Genomic DNA, 27,820 nt, shown 5'->3' with positions numbered 1-27,820 from the left:
TCCTTCTTCCTAGTCTGTCTTAATCTGAATGTTGTCTGTCAGGAGTAGGGGTAGGGCACTTTATTGGTGATCTTGCCACTGCTATGAGGGAGGAGATGGTCTGTCTGCTAAGTCAGCAAAAAGTTCAGGTGTCCATTCAGGGCAATTTGTGCTCCTGTGAGAGATGGCCTAGGACTCAAAATGTGTGCACTTCTGCTAGTCCAGGGTATCAAGTGACAAGGCATCCAGCCTGGGGCAGAGCTTTCTACTGGCCTCTTAGGTGCCTGGGCTAGTCCAGCTGATCAGAGACTGTGCCAGGCAAGGGGGTGGGTACAGACAGAGTCCCTGGTCAGAGATAGCACACTCTACTGGTGTCAAGGAACACTCACCGCTAGCTGCCATGCCCAAGGATGGCACGCTTCATGGAGGATGCACTGCTGTAGATGTGGGCACAGAACACTTGATGCCTAGGCAGGGACTGCAGTCAAACGTGGCACCCTCATCCATCGAGGCAGGCTGCACGTCAGCCAGGCACAGTCTGCCAACATCTGGGGGTACAGAGTGAGCTGTGCTTGCATTCCTGGCACCAGATACAAAACGGCAAACAAAATACAGTTTTGTTGTCAGGCAGGTCTCAAATGAGCCTGAGGGAGCTGCTGGCCACATGGTAGGTGCTGATTGTGGCAGGAGAAGTCACTCTGCTTATCCTTAGGAGAGTGTGGGAACAAGGGGAAGACAAGTCTTTCTTGTCATCAGCCAGCCACAGCCTCTCAGATTGGAAGGCCCCCAAAATGCAGCTGGGGGAGACCTGCATCCTCACATTAGTCCATCTGTCATGACTTGGATTGGGTCAAGTTTTCACCCAGTGAAGGACTTCGATTTGCTTGTATGGTAGGATCCCAAAGGTAGAGAAACAGCTTCAAGCATCCATGAATAACTAACTGGAACATAGTATGAACTTATGGAAATTGGAAGTTGTAAAAAAAATGAAATAGAACACATACAGATTGACAATCCTAGACGTTAATGAGTTGAGATGGACTCATCAGCCACACTGAATCAGACAATCATATCCTTTCCTACACTTGACATGTAAGGGAGCCCAGAGCTTAGGGATGCAGGAGCTGTTCAAGGATCTCATGGTGATAGGAGAGCTGAGACTGAGACCTTTTCCTTTTCCGTGAGTCCTCACATTAATCTTGTGAACTGTAGGTGTAGGAGGTAGACAGGGCTCAGAAAGGTACTAGCTCAAGGTCACAGAGCCAGAAAGTCCTGGCTCCAGGGTCCTGGTGCTGTGTCTTCTGCTGTTGTTTAAATTGCTGACCATCAAACACCCTCTTTGATCTTTTTAGCTGAGTCTTTGTCGTTTAGGATACTAGTCCTTGACCTCCTCAGGTGGTTTGACCCTCATGACACGAGCCGTTCCTCTGGCCTGCAGCTGCCATCAGCTGCCCCAGGAGTTTCTAGCCCTGCCTTGGGCCTGAGCTAGCTGGTACTGAGTCCCTCAGGCAAGACAGAGCCTCGGCCGACCCAGGAGGGTGTGCCAGCCCTGCTCCTGAAGGTTACCTCTCCCACTGCTCTCTGGATGGGTGCTGAGGAGTCCCAGGCAGCAAGTCAGACTTGGGCTCCTAGGATCAGAAATGGGTGTAGGAGTCAGAGCTGGGTGAAGTAGTCTCAGAGAGAGGCGCTGGACAGTTCATTTCTCTGCTTCTTTTACCTCACTGGTAGGTTGGTCAGAGGACCTTTTGCAATGCTTCTTACTGGTATTGTTTAAAGTGCTTAACTAGTCAAAAACATCAGATCCTTTCAATAAGGGAAGTATATTCACTTCCTAGGTCTGTTGTAACAAAGTACCACAAAATGAACAGTTTATAACATCAGACTATATAATCTCTCAGTTCTGAAAGCCAGACAGCAGCTTGCCAGCCTGTTCTTACACCCTTCTGTGCAAAGGCACATAAGCCCATCGGTGGGGTACATAACTTACCTGGCTGCTAACTGCCTGGTTGGCAGTTCAGACCCACCAGCTTCTGCATGGGGAAAAAGGGGGATGGTCTTTTTTCATAAAGTTTTACAGCCTTGGAATTCCAGTGGAGCACTGGATCCATCCAGGAAGGAAGATCATTTGTGTAGTTGTGGTGGTGGTGGTGGTGGTGGTGTGCTGTCGAGTCAGAGTCAGCCCATAGCTGGTCTGCCTCCAGAGGGTTTTCAGAGGCAGTAAATTGCCTGGGAGGAGAGTGCCCTTCCTTCTCCTGTGGAGCACCTGATCGACTCAAGGTTCGGTGCCTTTGGGATTGCATGCAGCTTTTTACCGCTAGGTCACCAGGTGATTGTAGTCATGGGGTTGAAGGTGAGTGAGGAGAAGCAGCAGAGAGTACCGTGGAAAGTGCACTGTAGGGTCTCAGGGCTGCAAGGCTCTGGAGAGGCGGCACGGTTCGGGATGAAGGTCTTGCTGCACGCTATCCCCATGCTGTGGATCTTCTGGCAGAAAAGGACTGGGTGAACAGGGCCATGGGCCAGTGCCTCACAGGGAAGTGTCCTCCAAGAGCCCTGTGTACTATGGATGAGTAAGAATGGGTTGAAGAGTGATGAGTGCTGCTGGGTAGGGGTAGAAGACCTTGGCCAGCCCAGAATTGACCTGCAGCTGGCCAAGGACCCGGGCAGAGTTTACAGAACAAGTAGTGGGGGCTTGAGTTGAGTTGCTGGGGCTGAGACCTTTTCTTGTTCCCCCTCCAGGAAGCCCGAGAAAGGAGTCCAGTACCTCATCGAGCGGGGCTTTGTGCCCGACACGCCGGTGGGGGTGGCCCACTTCCTGCTTCAGCGCAAGGGTCTCAGCCGGCAGATGATCGGCGAGTTCCTGGGCAACCGGCAGAAGCAGTTCAACCGCGACGTCCTCGAGTGAGCTCTGGGGGCAGGCCCGCAGCGGGCAGGGTGGCGAGGCTGCCCCAGGTCCCATGGCCTCTTCACTCACAGGGTACATGCTGTCACAGTACAGACTCGCACACTCTGCACACTCACACAGGCACCTCACACAGTACCATGCAGTACCTTGTCCCACCCTCTGTGTACACCCCTGCATAGTGAGACACACAGTGCCAGGCATGCCGCGTGCTGCAGCCTCCACGCACATCCTCACCCTCCTTACTTCTCCCTGTAGTATGCTGACACCTGGCCTGGCACACCTGCGGCACCCCCATCAGGTGTAGGCCATGTCTCACCATGACTCTGCTGCCACACACCCTCAGAGGGCAGTCGGCCCAACTACACTCCGAGGGAGTAATCGCCCTGGCCGACCCACGTTCATGGGGATGCACAGGGCAGTGAACAAGCAGTGTGGAAGCCTAGGGCTTCTGCTCCCTGGCTGGCTAGCCTTCTCAGTTTATGCTGATTTCCTATCAAGAAGGGCAGGAAAGAGGCAGCACGTCCTGACCCCGTAGTCTCCCCAAAACAAGCAGTCCTGTGCCCCAGTCTCTGCCTGAACCATTGTGACTGCTCCACTCCCACCTCATCTCTGGAGATAGAGTTTGGTCATCCACAGTTTACCTTGCAACCCCAGAGTCCCAACTGCCCAAAGAGCTGTCAACTCTCGGCTGTTAGGAATGACTTTATGGTTTTAAGAAGTATTGCTCAGCATCTGTCTACCCTGAGATGCACTCCTCTTTACACTCTCCAAAGGAGAATGGTCACTGTGGGATAGTGATGGTGACCGAGCAGCCTTGTAGTTTCAGGCCCGGTCTCATTATCTCCTGAGAACTTTCTCAGCAGCCCCGTAGAGGGACATCAAAGAAACCAAAGCTGTGCACTGGGGGTAGCTGTGCACAGGTGTCCTGTGTTCCATGGGTGGGAGATCTGGGGACCACTCCTACACTATTTCTATGAGGATATTTCCAACCCAAATAGTGCTGACATAGGCAGTTTCACCCTGAGACAGTGGCCCCTGGCTGGAAGGCTGGTAATGAGTATGGAGGCATGGTGAAGGGTCAGTCACCAATTAATCCTCCATCCAGATCCTGCAACTCTGTCCTGGGGCTGTTGGGGCAGGAATGCTTATACATCTTCAGTGAGAAAAGAGTTAGGGTGCAGAGATATAGAGGGCTCCTCGGGATCCGCACATCTTTGGAGAACATTCGCTTTCAGCATGAGTGACATGTTGAGGGCCTCACTGTGTGTGCCCGTTTCATCCTTGAAGCCAGCCTGGGAGGACAGGCATGAACTGTGGCCCTCTGTGTCTCACAAGTGAGGAGTCCAAGGCTTCTGTTAGGGAGACTGGCCACGTGCCCACACTGCATGAACACGCACTTTCACACCTCCACATACAAGCAAACACAGACATGCAGAGGTTAAGAAAGCAGGACTTGGATGGGATCTAGTACGGCAGCAGCCAGCAGAATGCCCTTGTCCTCCTTTGAACAAATAGGCCTGGTCTGGGCTTTCTTTCTCCCTGTTCAAGGTTTCTGCTCCTGCTTCATCTGGAAAAACCTGTTCAGTTGTTGGTCAGATCATTGCCACCCCTACACTGTGAAGGGGAGAGGTGGTTCAGGGGAAGGCCGAGTAGCTACTTAATGAATCAGCTGCCTACAGCAACCTCGGCCTGCCCACCTCCCCTCACCCCCTGCAGCCACTTCACAGCCCCCACCCCCTCCAAGCTGGTTCTGGGTCTGTAGGAAATCCGTGCATTGTTCCCTCTGGATCAGAAAATAGCAACAGCCTCAGGAAGCAGTGTGACTCCCCCAGCCCACCACACCAGCCTCCCCGAAGGGCAGCTGCTGAGCAACAGTCAGCAAATTGTCCTACATGGCTCCCGTCCCCATCTCCCCCAAGTGCCTTAGAAGAACCTAGGGGCTGCCTTTGCTGACAGCTCAAAGCCATGAAGCAGAGCACCTGAGCTTCCTTTTCCTCTTCTTCAAAATGAGAGTCCATCTTCCTCCCTCACAGAATAGACTCAGTACAGTAATGTGGGTTACATGACTGGTGTGACCTCCATGCTTAAAAATGCTTGTGTGTGCAAGATGTCCCCTTATCAAGAATGAAACCGTCACTCTTCACAATATGCTTTGCCTCCTCATTAGAAAGCAGCAGATGTAAATGTAAGCTAAACATGGGCCTCCTGCTTTAGGGGCTCGCAGACCCCTCTGAAGCTCTGGAATCTTGGGCCATACCCTTAAGCATAGCATTTGGCTGAGCAGAGCCATTCATGACAGGAGGTGCCCCTTGGCAGCTCCCCTCACGGGAGTCCAGTCGGTGGGTGCCCCATGGCAGCAGAGCCACGGGGTTCCATGGGTGGAGGGAGCTAACGGGCCATCTCTGTTCCAGCTGTGTGGTGGACGAGATGGACTTCTCAGCCATGGAGCTGGACGAAGCGCTCAGGAAATTCCAAGCTCACATCCGCGTCCAGGGGGAGGCACAGAAAGTGGAGCGTCTCATTGAGGCCTTCAGGTGAGGGCTGGGATGGGGTCAGGGGCCTGTAGGGGAGAAGAGTGCTCCTGACTCAAAGGCAGCTCGCAAGATAGAATCTCTCCTCATCCCTGCATGTAATCCGGGGTCTGGGCCTGTTGCTGTGGGGCAGTCATACAGGATGGGAAAGGGCCAGGGGGACAGTGAATTTTACTGATGACAAAACTGAAGTTGAAAACAATTAGGAGGCTTGCCCAAGGTCACGGCTGCTAGTTAGTGTTGCAGCCAGGATTTTGGAAGTGTTTCCCTTCCCCCAAGTCTTCATTAGCCATCTGTTTATTCATGAGTCCAGTCATACAGTCATTCATTTATTCATCCACAGGAGGCCATCTCTCCTAGTGATTCAGGGCACAAGCTGTGTGGCCAGATGGCCTGGTTCAAACACTAGCTCCACCACTTAGCAAGCTGCATGATCTTGCTTGACTTCTCCTTGCTTTGATCCCTCATCTATAAAATAGAGGTGATAATGGCACCCACCATAGAGATTAGGGGAAGGATGAAATACCTTAAAGCAGGTAGACACCCTTAGCCCAGTGCCTGGTGCTTGGTGACCCCCACATGGCCAGCTGTTGTCAGGCAGCCCTTCATTTAGTGACTACAGCATGGAGCCTCCATTTTCTGTGCCAGATGTGAACAGCGGGAGGTGGATGAGCCACAGACCAGCTGCTGACCCAGCTCTCTGGGGCCAGAGAGGAATGAGGGCAAGCCCTGGGCCCTGGGCATGATATCCCGCCCCTTAGGAAGCTTCGTGGAGGGTACTAAGCCAGGCCTCCCAGGGTAGAATGGCCTGACTTGAAGCTCCATGTCTCTGGCGTAGTGCCTGCTGCCTTCTCACTCCTCAGCCTCGATCTTGGAGCCCTGGCCTGGTTCTTTTTCTCTGTCCCTGTCCCTTTTCATTCCACCCTGCATGAGGTTACTGGGAGAGTAGGGGAGCTCATCACAAGCAGTGAGATTAGTTAGGTGGGATGAGTTGGAGAGGAGAGTGTATCAGAGAGGCTATTGAGTCAGCTGCTATAACAAAGATCCCACAATGTCCTAAATGAGTCGCAAGTGCCTTTCTCTCTGAACTGGCCTGGAGAGGGAGCCTTGGTCTTTTCATCTCAAGGTCCCAGATGGCAGGCCCAGCATACACTGCTACATGCCCATTCCAGTTGAGAATAGAGCAGAGTGGAGGGTATACCTCTGCCTTTTCAGGGCATAGCCTTAAAGGTGCCCTCATGTTATCTACTCAATACACCACTGGCCAGCATGTAGTCATGTGGCCACCCTATCAACCGAGGGCCATTGGGCAAGGTGGTCCTCATCCTGAGCAGCTGAAAATAAAAATGGATGAGATCGTAACTACCATGAGAAGGGCAAATGGATAGTAGGCCTCCTTTCTGCCTTAAATGGTTATCCATATTTAGGAGATGCAGAAACTGAGATTCAGAGGGAGATGGCCTGCCTCAGGCGATTGCCAGGGCTCACTCTACACTGGCTACTCATGGCTGAGGAGGCAGTGTCACTGCTGAGGTGGCCCTGACATTTTCCTCTCCCTTGGCTTCCAGCCAGCGGTACTGCATCTGCAACCCTGGGGTCGTACGGCAGTTCCGGAACCCGGACACCATATTCATCCTGGCCTTCGCCATCATCCTGCTCAACACAGACATGTACAGCCCCAACGTCAAGCCTGAGCGGAAGATGAAGCTGGAGGACTTCGTCAAGAACCTCCGAGGTGAGCTGTCCGTTGGGCCTTCAGGTTCAGCAGGAGCGCCCTTGTAGCACCCACCTTCGACCAGGTACTGGTGAGACGTGGGGGCCAGGAATGAGCTCAACATGGGTTTTACCCTCTTGAGGAGCACAGGCAAGCGGTGTAGGTGGCACCTGTGCACCAGGTACCTGCACAGAGGAGTACTCCAGGGGCATCCATCCCCAGGGGGGTGCAAGTTGGCACAGGCAGAGGCATTGAGTGTTGTCTAGAGATGCATGTGGGTACAGCGGGGCCAACTGGGTTACAGGCGGCCCGGCCTCAGGCTGCTGGACGGCCTCTCCTGGAGAGGCAGTGTTGCAGCTGTTAGTGGGAGATGAGCAAGAGTCTGACAGGGTCAGGGTCATGGAAGTTCAGGGAGTGGCAGAGATGAAGCGGACGCAAGTGCTGCCTGGCAGGTGGAGGGCTGGAACGTGCAGGACAGGAAAGGATGCAACCAGACCTGTGGGGGCCAGGAGGCCTAGCGAAGAGCTGCACGTGCAGACCAATGCCTAGAGACTGTGGACAGGCAGGACCTGGAGCACATGCCCAACCCTGGTCTCAGCCACATGCCTGCATGATGGCTGCCCGGACAGGCCTCCTTTCCCTTGTTCTCTGTCCAGCGGCCTGCCTTTCAGATTTTGTACTTAAATGTATTTACTGTGAGAGGAAACATGATACTCTCACTTTAAATGGACAACCAATAGCATTTGCCATACATAGAAGATATTTATAAATACACATCCAAAAAAAAAAAAAGCCTTGGAGGCAGGAAGGGGTAGGATAGCAGGATTGATGGAGATGAGAACTGCAAGGAGCAGGTGGGAAAAGTGCCAGGATATGGTGGGCATTGTAATTCAAGTTCTAAACGAAGTCTTGGTGAATGGCTCATGAAGAACCAATCTGTAAACTTTTACTCACATCACAATAAAAGAGAAATCCAGGGAACACAGAAGCACAACTGCTGGATTCTCTTGGACACTGTCCTTGGCTGTGGGGCTAGAGCTGAGGTCTGCCTGCTCTACCTGCTAGGGAGCTGGACAAGGGCCACAGGAGGGAAGACCGAGAAGTGCAGGTGTACAAGGGACACTAGGAATGACATTCGGAGTCAGACACCACCTCTCCTAGCAATTCTGTGTTAGCCAAAGGACTGCTCCTCACAGGCCATGTGGTTCCTGGGAAGAAAAGCAACTTCTGCTCCCCTTCTTGAGAAATACAGAGGAACTCAGGATAGATTTATGACCACTAGACTGGAAATCTTAGAAATGTTAACATTTTTTTAAAGTCTGAACCAAATTCACCTTTTTTTAGCTTACTGAGCTGTTTAAATTTTTACCCTTTTCCTTTGCTGTGTACCGTCCAGTCAGAGCCAATCCTAAGCTCACCCTCCAGCAGGTTTTCAGGGGCAGTTAATCGCATGGGAGGAGATTGCCCATCCTTCTCCAGCAGTGCAGCTGGTGGATTCGAATTGGGTGCCTTTGGGATTGCAGCTCCTCACCACCCGGCCACCAGAGCTCCCTACCCGTTTCCTTTATGTTAATAAGCCTGTCAGTTTGTCTTTGCATCTCTGCAGCCTTCCGGCCTGCCATTCTCACAGTAGTTCAGGCGCTTCTCCCAGTTTGGTTCCTGCTTGTGTTTTAACCATTCGAGCCCGCCCCCTGGTGGAGACATCGCTGTAATGGAGCAGCCAGTGGGACTCCTAGATGGGTCTCCAGGAGCAAGCATGGCCCCTCAGGAGATGGCCAAGCTGCCCCTTCCTCTAAAGCTTGGCTCCACAACCAGAGTGAAGTGGGAACAGAAGAGGCTGGAGTGTGGTTTACAACAGTCTTCCAAACACTGTGGCAGATGGTTCAAACCCACCAGCTGCTCTGAGGAAGAAAGATGGGTGGCCTCCACCGTGATTTACAGCCTCTGAAACACCCGCTTGAGAGTCAGCTGAATTGGTTCTGACCCATGGCAACGAGATGAGGATTATAACCAGACACTAACTACATGCAGCCATCCGCTAGGTCTTTAAGGGGGCCTTGCAGGGGTCCTAGGCAGCTTCTGATCTTGGCTATAGTTCTTACGAAGACTGAGACACCCAGAAACCTCATTAATGGCACTAGAAAGCACATGCTGTGGTAATCCCTTTGATGGTACAGAGAATACTGCTCCCTCCCTTGTGAGCGCATGAGCTCTCCCTCTCGCCAGAGCAGCACTTTGGGCAGATGTCGCCTGCCCTCAGCCAGCACAGGGCCTCAGCCTCGTCTGCAAGCATCTTCTCCCTGAGCTGTACCTCAGTCTCCTGCTCATAGGTGCATATATTGTATCCCAGTGGCCTGAGGTGCCCTCTGAGGACGCTGGCTGTGCTTACACTCCATCACCACCCAGAGGGACTCTGTAGGCCATTTTAACCAAGTTTTCCTGACTGTAAAGCTGCAGCTACAGAACTGACTGTCAGGCAGGCAGGACCCTGATCCCCCCACCCCAGATGAAGTCCAGATTGTTTTTGAAGGATGCCTCCCTTCCTCCTCCTTGTGTATGCACATGCGTATTTCCCCAGAATCTCTGGGAGTCCCAAGGATGGGGGAAAGTCAGACTAGCAGCATATATTGATAAATTTAGTTTCTGAATTGTATTACCTTACATAGTTGAAAAACCAGAAGAATGTATTCTCCTAGTTTCTCTGTTCATGCGAATGGGAAGATAGATTATTTCTTTTCCCTCCTTTGTTTTGCACTTGGCTTTTTCCATTTGTGGTTTCAATACATAATAAAACAACTCAGCATTTTCTACATGTATAATTCTGTGACATCTGTTAGATTCTCAAGTTGGCAGCCATTCTTGCTGTCCTTTTCCCAGCTGTTCCGTCCCCATGAATTTGAACTCAGTGCTCTCTAACTGGAAGCCCCCTGTCCCCTTCCCTCCCACCCTTGGTAATCACTGATAACCTTTGCTTATTTCTTCTACATGAGACCATACAGTAGATGTCCTTTTGCCACTGATTTCTTTCACTCAACATAATGTCACAGTCCATTCACGTAATGGCCTGCATCAGCATTTCATTTCCTCTTATGGCTGACTAACAGTCCGTTGTTACAGCATGTCATTTTATTTTACTGTGGTAGAATATACAAAACAAAGCCTTTTCCCCCTTACCTATTTTATTAGATGCTGAGAGAACAAACAGGTATGTCTTGGAGAGGGTGCAGCAGGCATGCTCTTTGGAGGCAAGAGTGATGAGGCTTCACCTCACATACTTTGGCCATGTGGCTAGGAGGGGCTATTCATTGGAGGACATAATGCTGGGAAGGGTGGAGGATCGGCAAAGGAGAAGACCCTCAACCAGGTGGATTGACACAGTGACTGCTACAATAGGCTCTTGTGTATCAGGAAGTGTGAGGATGGCGCAGGATCAGACAGGGTTCAGATCTCTACTTCACAGGCTCACTATGAGTTGACTTGGCTTGATGGCACCTAACAACAACAGACATTTTCCAGACCAATTCATAATGGCTTTCCTTCTCCTCTTGGGAGGTATATAGTATGCCCTTGTCTGAATGAACCAGTCCCATGTTAATAGGTATACAAGTGGTTTCCACTCTTTTGCTATTTAGAAGCATTGTTTCAGTGAGTAACTTTGGGCATGTTTCATTTCCCATGGGATGAATTCCCAAGATGCAATCAGCAGAATAGAGGGTGTTTGGATTTCTAATGTTGACAAGCATTGCTGCATTGCCCACACAGGGTTGACCCTGGCTCCCCCCAGTTGCTTCCTCACCTCACACCTCACCTCACCTCCTGATCAGATCCGCTGCCACAGGATGCATTGACATCTCTCATGAAGAGTAGTAAGAGACGGTTCTCAGCATAGCAGCTGTGGAGTGGCATATGAGGAGTGCCAGCTTGGAGGTAGAGCCGCACCCATGTTTGCCCATGAGGAGGACGTGGAAGCGTTTGCTGCAAGTCAAAGAGACTGCAGCCTTCTGTATGAGTTGTATCTCACCATCAAGAAAACAGAGATCCTCATCACCAGGCCAATAGTATCATGATAGATGGAGAAGAGATTAAGGTTGTTTAATGACTTTGTCTTCCTTGGATCCACATTAAACACTCTTGACACCAGCAGTCAGGAAATCAGAAGATGAGTTACATTGAGAAATCTGCTATCAGGTACCTCTCCAGAATGCTGAAGAGCAGTGACGTCAGTTTAGAGACTCAGATGCGCCGTGGTCTTTTCGTTGCTTTCTATACATCTGAGAGCTGAACAGTGGATAAAGATAACAGAAGAAGAATTGATGCCTTTGAGTTGTGATTCTGGAGATGAGTATTGAACATACCATGGACTGCCAAAAGAATAGGTCTGTCCTAGAGAGGGTGAAACCAGTTTGCTCTTTGGAGGCAAGGATTTTGAAGCTCTGTCTCACAACTTTGGGCATGTTGCCTGGAGGAACCAATGCTTGGAATGGTGGAGGGACAGTGTAGGAGAAGATGACCCTGGATGTGATGAATTGACATAATGACTGTGGTCAGTGATGTCAAGTGTGTCAGAGACAGTGAAGTTGGCTCAGGATAGGGCAGGGTTCAGAGCCATTGTTCATAGAGTTGCCATGAGTTGTAGTTGACTCAACAGCACCTAACAACAACAACATGAGATAGCAGCCGCTATTACAGTGCCAGTAGCCCCAGCTAATGTCTCTGAGATGCTCACTTAGGGCCAGGCCCTGCTGAGCCTGTGGGCTTCTACCCTTTTTTGGTCTTTAGTGGTGTTGGTGACCAGTTCACAGGGGAGGACACAGTGCTGAGAGGCCCAGTCACCTACCCATGGTCACAGTTTGTGAGGGATGAGGCTGGAATGGTGGTCCAGGTCTATCAGAGCCTGAGCTCTCAAGCACAGTGCATCACACCATCCCGCCCACCCTGCTTCTGGCCTGAGCACCCCGCTATGCAGGGCAGATGCCTGTGCCCCCTTCCAGGGCCGAAGTCAGGACAGCGCCCCGCTGCAGTCACAGAGCTCTCTGAACACAGCTTAGGAGAAACCCATGCTTCTAGTCTGAACACTCTGGCCTTGCCCCTGTGCAGGGATTCTGAGGAGGCTTGTAATTGATTAGTGCAGTATCTGTGTCCGCAAGACCTTGCTTTTCTTGTACAAAGGGATCCCCGCCCTGATATGACTCAGTAACTGCTAAGTTGGGGGCCAGGTTGGGGGTGACAGCCCCAGCCATCCCGGCTTCGACTTGACCTCCAGATGTGCTCTGCTTCCAGGTGTGGACGACGGGGAGGACATCCCTCGTGAGATGCTCATTGGGATCTATGAGCGGATCCGCAAGCGGGAGCTGAAGACCAATGAGGACCACGTGTCCCAGGTGCAGAAGGTGGAGAAGCTTATTGTGGGGAAGAAGCCGGTACGTGGCAGGCCCTGGCATGTCTCCTTCACTTCGGGACGACCCCCTAGCAGTGACCCTAGGGACCCTCTAAATCCTCCATCTGACCATGAGGAATCTTGCCCCGCTCGGGCATGTTGTGTGGGTTACTTAAGAATTCTTGAGCAGCACCTAATAGTGGGGAATAATGCCCGTTTCCTCGGGGTTTTATCTGTAAAGAACCAGACAGCGGTCAGCAGTGGTGCCCCCTGAGCCCCGCCAGTGCTGGCAGGCTTCCTGGGTGACCTCAGGAGTTCCCTCACAACCCCTCAGACTCTGCCTGCTGGTCTTGCACCCGGCCACAGGTCCTTTCCTGTGACTAGTTAGAGCCAAATGGGAGACCTGTGGGGGCGGGGCAGCTCCTTTATAACTGGCTGTCATCACCGTCAGGGCCCAGCTGCGTCCTCTGTACACTTACATCTCCTCTTGTCTTCTGCTCCCCTGTGTAGATTGGATCCCTGCACCACGGGCTTGGCTGTGTGAGTATTTCTCTGCAATCATGTTCCCATTGATGTCCCACCCCAGGGAGGCTACAGGCTCTTAGCTCCGAAGTTCCGCCTATTTTAAGTTAATTTCTGGAGTGATAAGATACTTGATTTTTCTAACTACCCTAACTTCAAATCCCTGAAGGCTCAGGGCTATGCATTCTGGTAGAGAGCTTCCCAGGAGCTACTAAGAGGCCTTCCTTGTCTTGGGCCAGGGCTCTGGTCTCACTGTGGTCCTCGAAGTCACCTCTACATTAGCTCAGCCTTCTCCTGCACTCTCCAGTGATGGTGCTACTAGCAGGCTTGCCTTCTCCCCCTGAGGCCACTGCTTCGCCACTATCCCAGCAGATCTGCCTGCTCCAGCCTGGCAGCCCCTGCACGTCACCTGCTGGCTGCCGTTCTCCTCACCAGCAGCATCCACCTCAACCCCAGCCCCTGGCCCCAGCTGAGGATCAGCTTTGCATAACACATATTTGGTCACCTTTCCCTTCCTCAGCTTCCCCTCGGGAGGGTCCAAGATACTGAAAACCCCCTGTGTCCTGGCCTCGGCTACTTTGTGCCCACCATCCTTTCACCCTTATCCTTTTGCTCCCAAATACTAGCTGGAGGGTCAGCTATGAGCTGATTCTGACTCAGGCATCCACCACAGCAACAACAAATCGGCTGATGTGTGGCTGACACACTACAGGGGCTTTAGAACATGAACTTCTCTCTGGCTCAGGAGTTCTCTGTGAGAGAAGCAGAAAGAATGGAAAGGCAATCTCAGTGCAACAGGGTCCCGGCGTTGGCCTTCAGGAGAGCATGCATAGGGAATCTGAAATAGTAGCTGCTGAGTACAAAGAGGGAAGGCTGACACAAAATAGATGTCCTCCTCTGCATGGTATGTGAGAGGAAGATTTTTCAAATAGGAGGTTCCATCCTGGGCTTCTGGGCGTTGACAAAGCCCTAGAGCATGCCCAGCCCCCGGCATAGGCGGTGGGCAGCTGATGGCCCTACTTTCTCTCCCTACACAGGTGCTTTCTCTACCCCATCGCAGGCTGGTCTGCTACTGCCGCCTCTTTGAGGTCCCAGACCCAAATAAACCCCAGAAACTCGGACTGCACCAGCGAGAGATCTTCCTGTTTAATGACCTCCTAGTGGTACGTGGTTTACCTGTAGGTATTGTGTGTGGGGAGCCTCCAGGCTCGAAGACCATTGGCTTGGTATCTGCACCCGGGAAGATAAGGATACAAGGCTTGGAGTCATAGAGTGCTACCCCAGAATCTTGGTTATGAGGGGCAGAAATCAGACTCACACGAATGCAAATGAAAATGAGGATTTGTTAGCTCATGGGAGAAACCAGAGGGGACTTTGGCCCTGGCTCTTCCCAGAGGCTCACACAACGTCGGTAGGGTCTCGCTTATCTCTCTCTCTCAGCTATGTTGACGTCCTGGTCATGGTCTTCATATTCAGCCAGGCTTTGTATGTAAGGGAAAGATGCCTCTGCTCCCAGCGGCTCACACAGGGAGGGAGCCTCGGAGCTAATCCTCCTGCTTCCCAGGCCCTCTCTAAAAGCTGGTCAGGGTGGTACAGTCTTCCTCATTGGTTCAGTGTGGATCGCAGCCCCATCCTCTGCAGTTAGGGGACTGAAATTGGGAGGGGACTTCTCAAAGGGAAACAGAGCTGCTGCCAGAGAGAGCAGGTGGGTGCTGGGTACCAGCCAGGTGGGAGAAGGACACCCACTGCAGCCCATACTGTGGGTTTCTGTCCTTCCTAACAGCTATTGGCTTTCCTGCAGAAGGCCCCACGTTTGATTGGATGTGAGGCCCAAGACCGGGGCGTGGGGGGTGGGCTCTATGACTACTGATGTGAAAATCCAGACCTGTATGTTCAAAACCTTTATTAAGAAACCTTTTGCACAGTCACTTCAAGTCTCTGAGCCTCAGCTTCCTCTTTAAAATTAAGCTCCCAGGGAGTTAACAGTGGTCAACCTTGCTTGGTGCCTTGCAAATACTGGGCACCCAATCCATTTACGCTTCCCTTCCTTCCCAGCCCTCTGTGGCTATTGCGATGGAAAGTTTCTGCCCAGATCTGCCAACTGGCTTACAGCAGAGAAGCATGGTGCTGGACTTGGCAGAGGTGGAACTACCATTTTCTCTGACATAGTATCTGGCCTCATGATTGCACATCAGCCAAGTGCCACTTCCATGCAGGAGTTATTTCTAGTAGAAATAGAAAATAAAATGCCTTCCCTTTTCCTGAGCCTGTTGCCACTGTGCACCACAAACTCCCAGGTCTGTGACAGGCCAGGACAGAGGCTGCTCAGGAATACTGCAAACATTGTGACTCAGGCCTCTGTCTCTACTGCCCACAGGTCACCAAGATCTTCCAGAAGAAGAAGAACTCTGTAACGTACAGCTTCCGACAGTCCTTCTCCCTGTACGGCATGCAGGTGCTGCTGTTTGAGAACCAGTGTAAGTCTGCTCAGAGTCAGCCTGGCTCCCCTTCTCCCGCACACCCTGACCTGGAACGTCCGTGACAAGCACCCACCAGCAAAGACCTTGAAATGAAGGGGCTACGTAATCTTTGCGGAGTGGGTAGAAAAGTGAGGGCCCAGGCTTTCCCCTTGAGGTGGACTAGATCTGTCCCCTGACTTATATATGGACCAAAATGGGGGAGAAAGAGATTGTTTTGTGGTCTCTATAGCCTGTCACTGTTGGAACCCTTCCTCCCTGATTAGACAAATCTGTGCAGGGCTTAGACACAGAGACACAGATACTGAATTGGGATTTATTCTTTCCTGGACTGGAAATGAGATTACAGAAGCACCAGCCCCACAGACTTTGCTCCTCTCCTTTTCCTTTGCAGACTACCCCAATGGCATCCGGCTCACGTCAGCTGTCCCGGGAACAGACATCAAAGTGTTAATAAACTTCAATGCACCCAATCCTCAAGATCGGAAGAAATTCACTGATGACCTGCGGGAATCCATTGCGGAAGTGCAGGAGATGGAAAAGCACAGGATAGAAAGTAAGTCCCAGGCCTGTTGGGTGTGAAGAGCCCACTGACACCGGCTTCTGGCTCCCTCTTTGGTGGCCAGAACAGCAGTTGGAGGCAGGTGTAGCTGTCAACTCCCCTGGCCCCTCAGGAGTGCACCCACAGTTCTCCTAGCTTTCTATACAGTCACATACACACAGAGGGCAGGCCGTGGTCACATAAAGGACACTTGGAGGGAGACGAGCAAAGGCCTCCAAAGGGTGGCCCAGATAGGTGGGGGCTAGTTGGAGCCAGGGCTTCTGAGGCTGGCTCAGGTCTGCCCGCCAGAGGTCCCCTCAACTCCCTGGTCTCCCAATCTGAACCCCTTCAAATTTGATGTAATCCTGACTTACTCATCTTGCACCAGGAACTGAGGCCTCAGTGCCGGCCCGCCCCTGGGTGCCGGGGATAAAGGGTCAGGAGGACAATTATAATCCTTTCCTCTCCTGACTCCACTTCTCCTTGGAGACCCATGGCTGCCCCACATCAGGCCCATCCTACATAGCACGGCCTGCTTGCTCATCCTTGGCCGTCCCCATGTGAGAGGCAGGGCCGGCTTGTCCACTTGTTGACCCTCATGCCCTTCCTGTGACTGGAGAAGGCAGTCTGGCCCCTCCAGTGTCCCTCACTGGGATTGATCTTCCCCTTGTAGGGAAGACAGGGGCCACCATACCCCTGTCCCCTAACAGCCCTCCCCCTTACCTCTTACCCCACCAACCCCAGGCCACACCCTGGCCGTGCTCCTCTCACTGGGCCCTGATCCCTCTCTTTCAGCGGAGCTGGAGAAGCAGAAGGGCGTTGTACGGCCCAGCATGTCACAGTGCTCCAGCCTCAAGAAGGAGTCAGGCAATGGGACACTGAGCAGGGCCTGCCTGGATGACAGCTACGCCAGTAGCGAGGGCCTCAAGCGCAGCGCCCTCAGCAGCTCCCTGAGGGACCTCTCAGAAGCGGGTAAGAGCTAGGCCTAGAACCACCTTCCTAGCCCAATGCATGCAGGACTCAGACAGGCACGTTGGTAGTCAGGGCATGCATTGCGCGCCGGGAAGGGCCCACGACAGAGCCACCAGCGGCAAGGCTCAGTGTGGGTTGCCCTTTGCCCCTCCCGAGGCCAGAGTCATACCTAACAATGCAGAAGGGGGGCCCAGAAGTGGCAGAGGAAGCAGGGCCAAGTGGTTGTCTGGAGAAAAGGCAGTCTAGCCAGACAGCTTGGAGAGCTAGCTGCCCCGTCCTCATTTTCCTTCTCTTCCAGGGAGTTTTGTCTGTTGATTTAACTATTTTCTGAAATTGCTTCTAACATGGAGAGAGCAGGCCCTGCGGGCAGATGTGTCCCGTATACCTTGTGCTGCTGCGTCCCCTGTGTTTTATGCTGATGAATGAAATTGAGTGAAGCCCCTCTACATTGTGTCTGTAGACTTCCACTGCTCTCGCCCTCCCTGTGGGGAGCTTTTCCTGAGAAACCCATGCCTCCATCCACTTCAGAGATGACTACTTATGTGGCTGTGGCTGGGTTACGGAATGGGAGGGGAGACTGATGCAAATGTGGTTCTGTTGTTTCTTTGTGTCTGCCTGTTTAATTTGCTGCCAGCCACTTACTTAACCCCCACCCCCACCCCCAGCAAGCAGTGATCCTCCAGCCCCTCAGTGTCCCCTGGTTTTGAGAACTTGAGCACCAAGGAGCAGGGCACTTCTGTCAGCCACCTTTGCCTGCTTCCTCCTCTCCATTAGGGCAGATGCAGGAGGGCTACGTGAGTCCCCCCAAATGAGCTGCCTGCAGATTCTGCCCCAGATCATTCTCCTGCAGGTGCTGCCTGAGTGGCTGTGGGGAGGGATGTGGACTTTAGCTCCTGAGCCCCAACTAGTCACAGCTAGCAAGCTAACTGGTCACCTCGCCCCGGAGGAGGCTCCAGGAGGCTGCCATGGTGCAGTGAGCAGTTTAGAGGCCACAGTGCTGCTTGGCATGGGGCCCCATCTGCCCTGATGCCGTGACCTAGGAGCCTGACATAAGCCCTAATTGGTTGGCAAAGCCCTCTCAGGCATGCAAGCAGCCTGCTCCACCGCCGGAGCCCAGCAGCCCCTGTCCTCCTAGAGGCCCGCCCAGCCCACCTTTGGGCCCTTCCAAGACAGCTTACTGCCAGTACATCCCTTACCAGCCCCACCTGCCTGCTGCACTGCTTCACTTCTGCTTACTCATTTCCTAGATTTTTTTTTCCTGGTTTTGAGTTGAAGTTTTTTTCTTTGCTTTTTATTGTCATTTTTTTTTCCATAGTAAAAAAATCAGAAATCCATTGCCAGCATGAAAGTTTAACCCAGTTTTTCTCAGCCTTGGCACCTCTGTCATTGAGAGCCAGAGATGTCTCTGTTGTGGAACTGCCCTGTCCATGACAGGATGTTGAGCAGCATCCCTGGCCTTGACCCACTAGGTGCCAGTAGCACCCTCAGTCATGACAATTAAGGAACACCATCCAGATGCTGATGGCATCTTGCATTCCAGGTGGCCGCTGGTGAGAACCGCTGGCCTTAACCAGTGCCTTGTGAAACCTGCTAACCTTAACTGGACTGCTCTGCATCTCTGCAGCCGTCGGCCCAGGGCCTTGGTTTGGGTCTGTGCAATGAGGTAGTCCTGCCTTCCCTGGTCCCTGGGGAGTCCCTGGGAGCCCTGTACAGCCCTTCTCAGAAGGCAGGAGCTGCATAGGGCCTGGGGGCCTCAGGGAAATCCACACCCTCTCCAGGTCCTGTATACTGGGATCTGGAACTGCCTCTTCCCAGGACCTCTGGTGTCCCCTCTGTGCCAAAGCTTAGAGATCAACAGAGCCTGTAGAGCCACATCTGTTCATCAGAGGAGAGAACTCCAAAGACTGGCTACTTTCCATTACATTGTTACTTCAGGATTCTAAGTTTGGGGATCCTCAAGGGTTGAATGCTTATTGAGTGCTAAGTCACAATGGAAAAACACCAAAACCCAAACCAACTGGAAAGAAAAAAGAAAATTAAAAAAAGAACTCCAGGCACATATCCCAGCGAGCCTCTGCAGCTTGGAAGGATGGAAGATGAGATGAAGCAGGTGTCTGGACCCAGGCCTGCATATGGGAGGGGTGCGGAGATGCGTGAAGGGTCTGGAGGCTCCCAGAAGCAGGCTGGACTGGCAACTCTAGGTGTGGAGAGGGGCTGCAAGCTCTCCTGAGTCTACGGGCACTCCCACCATCCCCACCACGGCCCTCACAGCATGCAGCACAAGACAGGACACCAGGATGAGCTTGTCAAGAAGATGCAATGTACATCATCTCACTTTGTAAATAAAGATACACCTTAAAACATGAAAAAAAAAAAGAAGATGCAATGTCAAGGGCAGCCTCTCTCTTCAGAGCACAGATCCCTTGGAGCAGCTACCCCTAGATGGGTGACTCACGTGTCAACTCAGGAGACACCCCATCAGATACCTCCTTGCCCAGAACAGACCTGGAGAGACTAATGAGGTTGTCACCATTTGCAGCCCAAGAGTACCCTCATCTGCAGACAATGCTGGGAAGTCACTGCCATTCCGGGAGGAGGGGAAAGGACCCATCTCCGTTCCATACTGCACTCATGTGAGCCAGGAGGCCTTCCTAATGACTGTAGGCCGTGGTTTCATCAGGGCGGCCCAGACTGATATCATGGCCCTTGGCTCCCTGCCGACCTGCACTTGTGCTTCCAAAGTCAAGGATCCAGCAACAACTGTAGAAACAGGTTTACACAGGCCTTGACCCCCAGATCAATCAAATCAAGGTGACTTTGGCCAGAAGGCCCTCTTGTTTTCCCTTGCTGAGCTGCTTGACCCCAATTCCTGCAGAGAAGGTATCGTCTGAGGTCACAGGAACATCCTGAATTGTGGAACCGCTCTGCTGGGTGCCCTTGGCAGTTGAAGAGAGCTGTGTTCTGTAGGCAGGTGCCCTGTCAGGACTGTCAGTGGCTCCTGGAGGCCAAGGGACAATGACAGATGCTGACAACAGGTCAATAAAGGCATGCCTGCTGCCACACAGTGGGAGTGCTGCAGGTAGAATGGCCTGTGGTCTCTCTCCTGAGGCAGAGTGAACAGAAAGAGGGGCTGGGTGCAGAGTGGCTGTGAGAGTCGCACGTCTTAGAGGAGAATGGTGGATGTGCTTCCCGTGTTCCCCCTCTGTGTTGCTCCTCACTGGACACAGTCCAGCTCAGCACATACTTCAGCACTCATTCTGGAGTCTGTCTGGACAGGTCCATCTGTCACCAGGGTCACCAGAGTACTTTCCTCTCTGGAGCATCTGTCCAAGGTGACCACGATGTAAAGAGCTGTAATTTGAATGTTCTACAGTTCACAAGTGAGGCCGCTGGGAGTATCTGTGCACTCAGGAGCTGCTGGGTGACAGCTCTGGACGTCAGTGACCCCAGTGTCAGCTACACGGAGAGTCCGTTCTCTCACACGGCTGGAGTGATGGATGGATGTGGCGCTTAGAGCAGCACCTCACACAGGGTGGGCTCGCTCTGTGCGTGTCTTTGTCACTCTGGTGGTTGTCACTGAGCTTGTGTGTCTTTGCAGCCCTTGCTTTCCTGAGAGCCGCTTCTCAAACCAGAACATCCGTGCTCATGCAAAACTAGAACAAGAGGCTGTTGTGCGAACAGAGCAAATGGACCACTAACTACATGGTTTAAAATTAAGAAAGGTGTGCATCAGGTTTGAATTCTCTCTCCATACCTACTCAGTCTGTATGCTGAGCAAATTATTCAAGACGGTGGATTCTATGAAGAAGAATATGGCATCAGGATTGGAGGAAGACTCCTCATTAGCCTGCATTATGCAGATGACACAACCTTGCTTGCTAAAAGTGAGGAGGACTTAAATCATTTGCTGCAGAAGATCAAACTGCAGCATTCAATATGGACTGCATCTCAACATCAAGCAAACGAGAATTCTCACCACTGGACCTGTGGGCAAGAACATGGTAGATAAAGGATCAAAACTCTCAACAACTTTATCTTACTTGGATCTACAGTCAATATACTTGGGCCTGTTGTTGTCTGTTGTTGTGTACCGAAAAGTCAGAGTCAGCCCATAGATGACCCTCCAGCAAGTTTTCAGAGGCAGTTAATCGCATGGGAGGAGATTGCCCATCGTTCTCCCACTTGGTGGACCAGTAGTCAGGAAATCAGGAGATGTATTGCGTGGAGAGAGTCTGCAGTCAGGGACCTCTCCAAATTATCAAGAACAATGATCTTAGTTTGCTAGGACTAAGTTGAGCCTGATTCAGGCCATAGTCTTTTCAATCACTTGCTGTGCATCTGAGACATGGACAGTAAATAAGGATGACAGAAGAATTGAACTCTTTGAGCTGTAGTGTTGGAGAAGAGCACTGAACATCCCATAGACTTCCAAAAGAACAAGTAAATATGTCTAGGAGAAGATGCAATCAAAGTGCTCCTTGGAGGCAAAGATGATAAAAGTTTCATCTCATGTATTTGGACATGTTGCTAAAAGAGTCTGTTCCTTAGAGAGGGACATCATGTTTGGAAAAGTGGGGAGTCAGGAAAGGAAAGGAAGACCCTTAACCAGGTGGATTGACAACAGTGACTGCAGCAGTGGGCTCAAGTGTGTCAGAGATAAACAGGATAGGACAGGGTTCAGATCCGTTCATTGAGTCACTGAGTCCTAGTTAACAGCACCTAACCACAGCTCCTCAGCAGAGCGCCTGTGCAGCAGGGAGCACTGTGAGCAACAAAGTAACAGAGCAGCTGTACCAGGAGCTCCATTCATGATGCTGCTACCCACAGCCGATGGAGGTGGAGCTCACCAGAGGACGCTGTGAGGGGAGGACAGCTGAGAAGAGAAGGGTGCTGAGGGCCAGGCGGGAGACCCTGGTGTGTGCGCATGATGGGACAGACACACAGATTGTGTGTGCAGCTGTATGTGTATGCACACACAGGCCTCGGTTGTAGTGTGCAGGCATGTGGGTGCAGGAGCCCGTGAGTCCAGGGAGCAAGGGAACTGATGCCTGTGAGTCCAAGGAGCAAGGGAACTGGGCACATAGGGGCCAGTCTAATGGCTGCACAGCCCATGCTGATCAAAGTTGTGATGATCAAGATTTAGAAACTCCGTCACTGTAGCAAGTTCAAGTTCATGCTCTCCTGCATCTCAGCCACCTGGGACAGAGGACCACCTGTTACCCATGGTGAGGCCCCAGGGACCTGAGACACCCTCTGCCGCCAGCACAAACAGCAGCTTCTACCTTAGAAGCCGGATGCAGATAACCAGGAGGCCCCGAACAGACTTCCTTTTTTCCAGAACTCTGGCTGCCCTGGATGTGGGTCCAGCTTGGAAGGCAGCCTGGCCCCATTCTCCAGAGAGGTGGGCAAGTAGCCCTGGGCTGAGCCCCAGCTATTGGGCTTGTTCACTTAAAGGACAGACAGTTTGCTTTTCATAGCCTCAGTCTTGTATTTAACACAGACGTGGTGACCCTACTTACAGCCTCGATGTGGACTTAAATGAGAAGAATCTTTAATGTATCTAGTGCTCAGCTCATGGATGGTGCTGCATAGATGGAACATTCCAGACAGTCAAGTTGGGAGTAGTCTCTCCCCCCTCTTTCCTGTCCTCACTCTCAGAGCTAGGTAGAAAGGAGACCCCTAAGGTCAGCCACCCACTGAGTACTAGGCTTGACATCATGGAGAACTTCTCCAAGGAACCTGGAGGCCATGAGGGCTACTGAGTGGACAGAGAGCAGCAGCCGGAGACCTCATAGCACAGGGAGGGCTGTGGCACCCCTAGGGGTGGTACAACCAGGAGAAGCAGGACTCCAGCACCCTGGACTGGAAGGACCTTCCTCAGTCCTGACGCTGCACAGACCCAACATCCTCACCAGGGTGCCTGCATGCTTGAGCTGTCCAAGGGGAAAAGAGAGAACGCCTGCTGGAAACAAGTGCATGTCTGTGTGTGCGTGTATGCGTGTGTGCACGCTCCTTATGTCAGGGCTGTGGCAGGATCCATTTTTTAATTGTTGGAGAAGCTGCCTGTACCCTCCTGGCCCAGCAGTAGCCACCACGGCAAGCCTGGCCGCAGGAGATGAACCGGCTGTGCAAGCCCCTTCCCGCCACCAGGAGGTCCCTCCCTGTAAGCCACTGTATCCAGGCAAAAAAGGGTATAAAGCTGGGGCTGGTTTTTTTTCTTTACCTCTTTTATTTATTTTTGCTTTTTGAAGAATTTGTTGTCTTTATTTTTTTTTTTTTTAAACTCGTGACTGCACGGCTGTCAGCTTCCCCACTGAGCCTCCTCCTCCACCCCTTCTACCCGTGGCACCTGCAGGCAGGTAGGCCCCGGCACCTGAGTCTGCAGCCTAGTTGAGTCCCCACCGCAGCGGTTCCAGGCTCTGTGGCAGTGGTGGCAGCAGCTCAGCGCCCGGGAGGCAGTGGCCCCCCAGTCTCGTGTCCGTGTCTAACCTCTGGTATTGCATGTTCTGGGCAGGGAAGCGAGGGCGTCGCAGCAGTGCGGGATCGCTAGAGAGCAATGTGGAAGTAAGTAGGAAGCGCCTACGTCCAGCTGGCTGTCGTGTGTTGCCTCCCTGACCCTTGGTTTATATCTGTTGTCCTTTTTTTTCAGATTGTTTTGTTTTGTTTTGTTTTTGCTTTTCCTTTCCCCTGCGACACAGACACAGACGCCCCCTCCCTATCCCGCCTGTCTCAGCCCCCATGCATGTGCCTAGAAACACCCGTGCCCCTCACCAGCTTGTTTCTGATGGAACGGTGGGGGGTGGCTCTGGTTTTGGGGTTTTAGTTTCTGCTTAACCCCTACCCCCACTCCATGGTCCCTGAGCATGATTAACCACCCCAGCCTTCCAGCCCTGCCCCTCAGGTCTCCATTCAGGCCAGCGCTGCCCCCAGATGGGCAGGCTCCCCGGCACTGTGCGCACCGCGCTTGCTGTTGGATGTTTTTGCTGAACTCTCACTTCCACGCTCGGCCACCCCCATTGTTTCCTTTCTGGAGTTTGAGTTGCTGTATGTCTGTGGTCATGACACCATGGAATTGCTTAGCTAGCTCGTGGGAGGAGGATGCCTGGAGAGAAAGGAAAATTCCGTGTGGATTTCATGAGATTTCATTCATCCTCAAGCCATCTCTCTATTACTGTTCACATCCTAACCTCATCTTGCAGATCTTTTTCTGTTTCCTTTTTCCTTGTTTGGTTTGCAGTAGATAGCTGCAGTGAATACCTAGGCAGTAACCCTGACCCCTCCATCCAAAGAACAGGGTTCCCCGCTCCCCCTGACCCATCGCCACCTTCCCAGGTACCTAGGAACCCACACAGGCTGCACAGATAGATGCCTCCGAGCCAGTTAAGACGACCCAGGAGGGGTCAGGGTGCTGTTCCAACAGGCTCTGGGTTCTTTCCATATGCACCAGCCCTTCCCAATCTCACTCACCACAGGCGGCTCACAGACAAACAATCACTGGGGTCTGAAACCCCAGGAAGGCTTCCAGTTACAAGACTTAGAAAAAGCAGAGGTCTGTACTTCTGACCCAAAAGGAGGGTGCCCTCTCCCCTGCCCCACCCCACCCCGGCTTCATCTCTGGAAGGATATCTGTCCAGATCCCACCAGCCCGTCTGCCCCCAGCTGCCCTACCAGTTAGCTTGCGAGCAGGGGGGCCTAAAGCAGCTTCCCCAGCCCCGCCTGCCAGAGTCCACCTGAGGCTTTGCAGTCAGTGGTTGAACTTTTTACATTTAAAAGAAGAAAAAAAATTATCATTCTGATCTAAGTACTTTAAGATCTTTTAATTTTGATTTCTATGAATTTCCTTTTTAGGGGTCCATCATTAGCAGTCCTCACATGCGCCGGAGAGCTACATCAACACAAGAGTGTCCATCTCGCCCACACCAGACTATGCCTAACTCCTCCTCCCTCCTGGGCTCCTTATTTGGTAGTAAGAGAGGGAAGCCCCCTCCCCCAGCCCACCCCCCCTCAGCCCCTCCCCAGCCGCCTCCGCACCCGCCGCTCCTGCCCTACCCACCGCACTCTGCCGGCCATCACCAGGGGCCAGGAGAGGGCCAGACGCAGGCCCAGGTGCACGGGCACCATGCCCCGTACTGCCACATGCAGAACCCACCCCCTTACCACCACCACCACCACTACCACCCCCCTCAGCACATCCAGCATGCTCACCAGTACCACCACGGCCCCCATGGGGGGCACCCATCCTATGGGGCCCACATTCACGGCCACCCGCCGCTGCCCTCTGCCCAGTCAGGGCATGTGGCACACCACCACGGGCAGCCTCCCGCCCCACCACCCCCCACCAGCAGCAAGGCCAAACCCAGCGGCATCAGCACAATTGTATAGGCAGCCTGGACGGGGATCCCAGACCCCCGGAACAGCTGCAAACCACACAGAGGCACACCCAGGAGGCAGCCAGCCTCAGACCTGACCCAGGGCACATCTCCCCCCTACTCCCCTTGGCCTGCCTGAGCCCCAGGAGCCTCAGGGCTGGCACTGTAAGGAGCTCTGGGCTCTGTCCACTCCCAGCCCGGAGGGGTGGGCTTCAGCCACCGCCTGCCTCCAAACAGTCCGCCTACCAAGCAGATACCGAACCACCTTCCAGCCCCGTGTCAGCCCTCAGCTCTCTGCTTCCTAATTTTACATGCATATGAGAACCCAACCTAGGAAATGAAGAAATGAGATACACAAGAGACAGTACAAAACAAACACCCAAAACTTGCTGCATTATTGCTCTTTTATTAACAATGGGCAAAAAAAAAAAAATAAGTAGACCTGATATGGTTGATGAAAGTACGTAAGTAAACTTTATATAATATAAATATATAAATATATAAATAAATCAATAAATCTATACTATAATCTATCTATACTGTATAGGTAGTTGTGTGTGAAAGGCAGACATTTCAGTCCACAAAATTAGCAATATAGCCTTTACAAGGAACTCCACTTACCTGATAGAAAGATGGTCCCTTAGCTGAGTGTGTGAGAGAGTAGACCAAAAACTTAAATGCTAGCAACAAATTCAGATACTTCCATATTTTCATAAGAAGAAGAGTAGTCCCTCCGGACCGGCTCAGATCTTGACGCAATCATTACTAACTGTGCCAAGTAACATAGCATCTAACTGTTTAAAGATTCCAATATTGCTTTGTATAAATCCTTATTTTATTAACAGAATACTATCTCATAAGTAATCAGTATTATAACTGCTCTGTTATTTCAGGTAAGCAAATAGATAAAATGCCGTAAACTCTACAGTAGCAACTCAGGACAACTGGGTAAGCACTGGTTGTCCTAGAATATTGGTTACACCGACTATTAGACACTTTAATGGCTGCGATAACTGTGAACTTCCATGATCCATGTTTCTTTTGTATGCATATGATTTAATGCACACTCATTCAGAGTCCTCTGTGAGGGGCACCCATACACGACAGAAGTCTTCATCTCCAACATGAAAACGACCAACTCTCATCCTTGCCTCCCCAGCACCATAACTTACTCATCCTCTTTCCCACTGCCATAGGCAGAGGCCCCTGGAGAGCGTTCCCACCAGGAAGCGCTCTGGCAGCTCAGCTGGAGGCCGGCTCTAGCGTTGAGCGGCCGGGCGGTGTGTGTGTTTTCTGTTCTGTTTCTGAGTGGTGGTAGTGGTCATCGTAATTCCATGTAGCCATGTGCTGTGCTAGCACGACACCCGTGTCATCCCGTGGCCCATCCGACCCCGGCCGGCCAGCGCCCCGCCCTCTCCAGGCGCAGCCCCGCTGCCTTCTCATGGTCCAGTTAGCTGCCAGGGCATCACATACCACTCAGCTGTGCTCTTGTCGCTTTTGTGTTGTGGTGACACCTCCGAGTTCCGTGCCTGAGTCACACATGGGCCGTACTTTATAGTTTCAGCCTTTTGAACCACTGCAGCCACCAGTGCTTTGCTCCTAAGCCGCAGGACCCGAGGACTGCCCACTGGCCCCTGCCCAGGCGGAGAGCCCTTTCAGAAAGGGCGAAGCTAAAACATGACTGCGGGCCCTTGGCCTGTGGCCCCACTTTCAGTGTCCATCTCGGAGCGCAGTGGCTGGACTGCAGGAGAGGGGAAGCCCACCTCCAGCCTTGGGTCACCCCAGCTGGAGGCTGGGGGCCCGCGGAAGTCCCTGCACTCCTACCCTTTTTGTCATCTCATTGAGATTACCATACCAGCAAATCTGCAAACTGAGCACTTTGTTAATCTTCACAGAGAGCAAATACTGCAATCTAGAGTTTAGCCTTTTTTAAAAAAAAAAAAGTGTAGCTTTCTCCTGCCCACCTTTGTCTTCCCACCGGTGTGTTGTTCTTTCTTTCTTTAGCATCTGCTTTGAAAGAGAGAAGCAAGCAGCATGCATATTTCTAATTTGGTCCAGGCCGGGCTGGTGGAAGGCACCGTGATTTCACCAACCTCTCAGTTAATTGATTTTCCCCTCAAAGTCCAGCTCCTTACGGCCCTCTCTGGCTTGCAGCTGACAGGGTGGTGTTCTGACCAGGAGCAGGTGGATTGTACTGCATGTCATCAGCATCAATTGTATGAGGCTACACTCTATGTATTGTATATTTGCAATTATATCAGTGTTACTGTTGACAAATAGTTGAAGTAAAGTGATAACATATTAAATATGTCGGCTTTTCTTCACCTCTGTAACAATGGTAGAGTCTAATTGTAAACTTTAGGTTGTTCCAGAAAAGATATGAATCATTGGGTACAAAATTGCTCTTTCTGAAGGGATATCACTCATGAAAGACAA

At 52.1% G+C, this 27,820-nt stretch overlaps 1 protein-coding gene across 4 annotated transcripts in view; it reads left to right on the top strand.

Moving 5' to 3' along the window:
• IQSEC1 (IQ motif and Sec7 domain 1) overlaps positions 1 to 26,987 on the top strand; it is a 222,191-nt gene extending 195,204 nt beyond the window's left edge. Inside the window, exons 4-14 of one of the 4 annotated variants that reach the window (XM_006901363.1) lie at positions 2,716 to 2,877; positions 5,293 to 5,415; positions 6,981 to 7,147; positions 12,407 to 12,546; positions 13,014 to 13,043; positions 14,063 to 14,188; positions 15,403 to 15,502; positions 15,897 to 16,058; positions 16,839 to 17,015; positions 23,530 to 23,579; positions 26,943 to 26,987. In XM_006901363.1, the coding sequence (XP_006901425.1) occupies positions 2,716 to 2,877; positions 5,293 to 5,415; positions 6,981 to 7,147; positions 12,407 to 12,546; positions 13,014 to 13,043; positions 14,063 to 14,188; positions 15,403 to 15,502; positions 15,897 to 16,058; positions 16,839 to 17,015; positions 23,530 to 23,579; positions 26,943 to 26,987 (1,282 nt within the window). Of the gene's footprint in view, positions 1 to 2,715; positions 2,878 to 5,292; positions 5,416 to 6,980; positions 7,148 to 12,406; positions 12,547 to 13,013; positions 13,044 to 14,062; positions 14,189 to 15,402; positions 15,503 to 15,896; positions 16,059 to 16,838; positions 17,016 to 23,529; positions 23,580 to 24,863; positions 25,559 to 26,942 lie in introns of those variants that run through there. The other 3 variants (XM_006901362.1, XM_006901361.1, XM_006901364.1) reach the window with 3 other exon arrangements.
• Positions 26,988 to 27,820: the final 833 nt, after the last annotated feature.

The sequence above is a fragment of the Elephantulus edwardii genome, unplaced genomic scaffold (assembly GCF_000299155.1).
Source record: "Elephantulus edwardii isolate Elephantulus edwardi_28Jun2011 unplaced genomic scaffold, EleEdw1.0 scaffold00322, whole genome shotgun sequence".
In the NCBI taxonomy this organism is placed as follows: Eukaryota; Metazoa; Chordata; class Mammalia; order Macroscelidea; family Macroscelididae; genus Elephantulus; species Elephantulus edwardii.
This window is presented reverse-complemented; position numbering and strand designations above follow the sequence as displayed.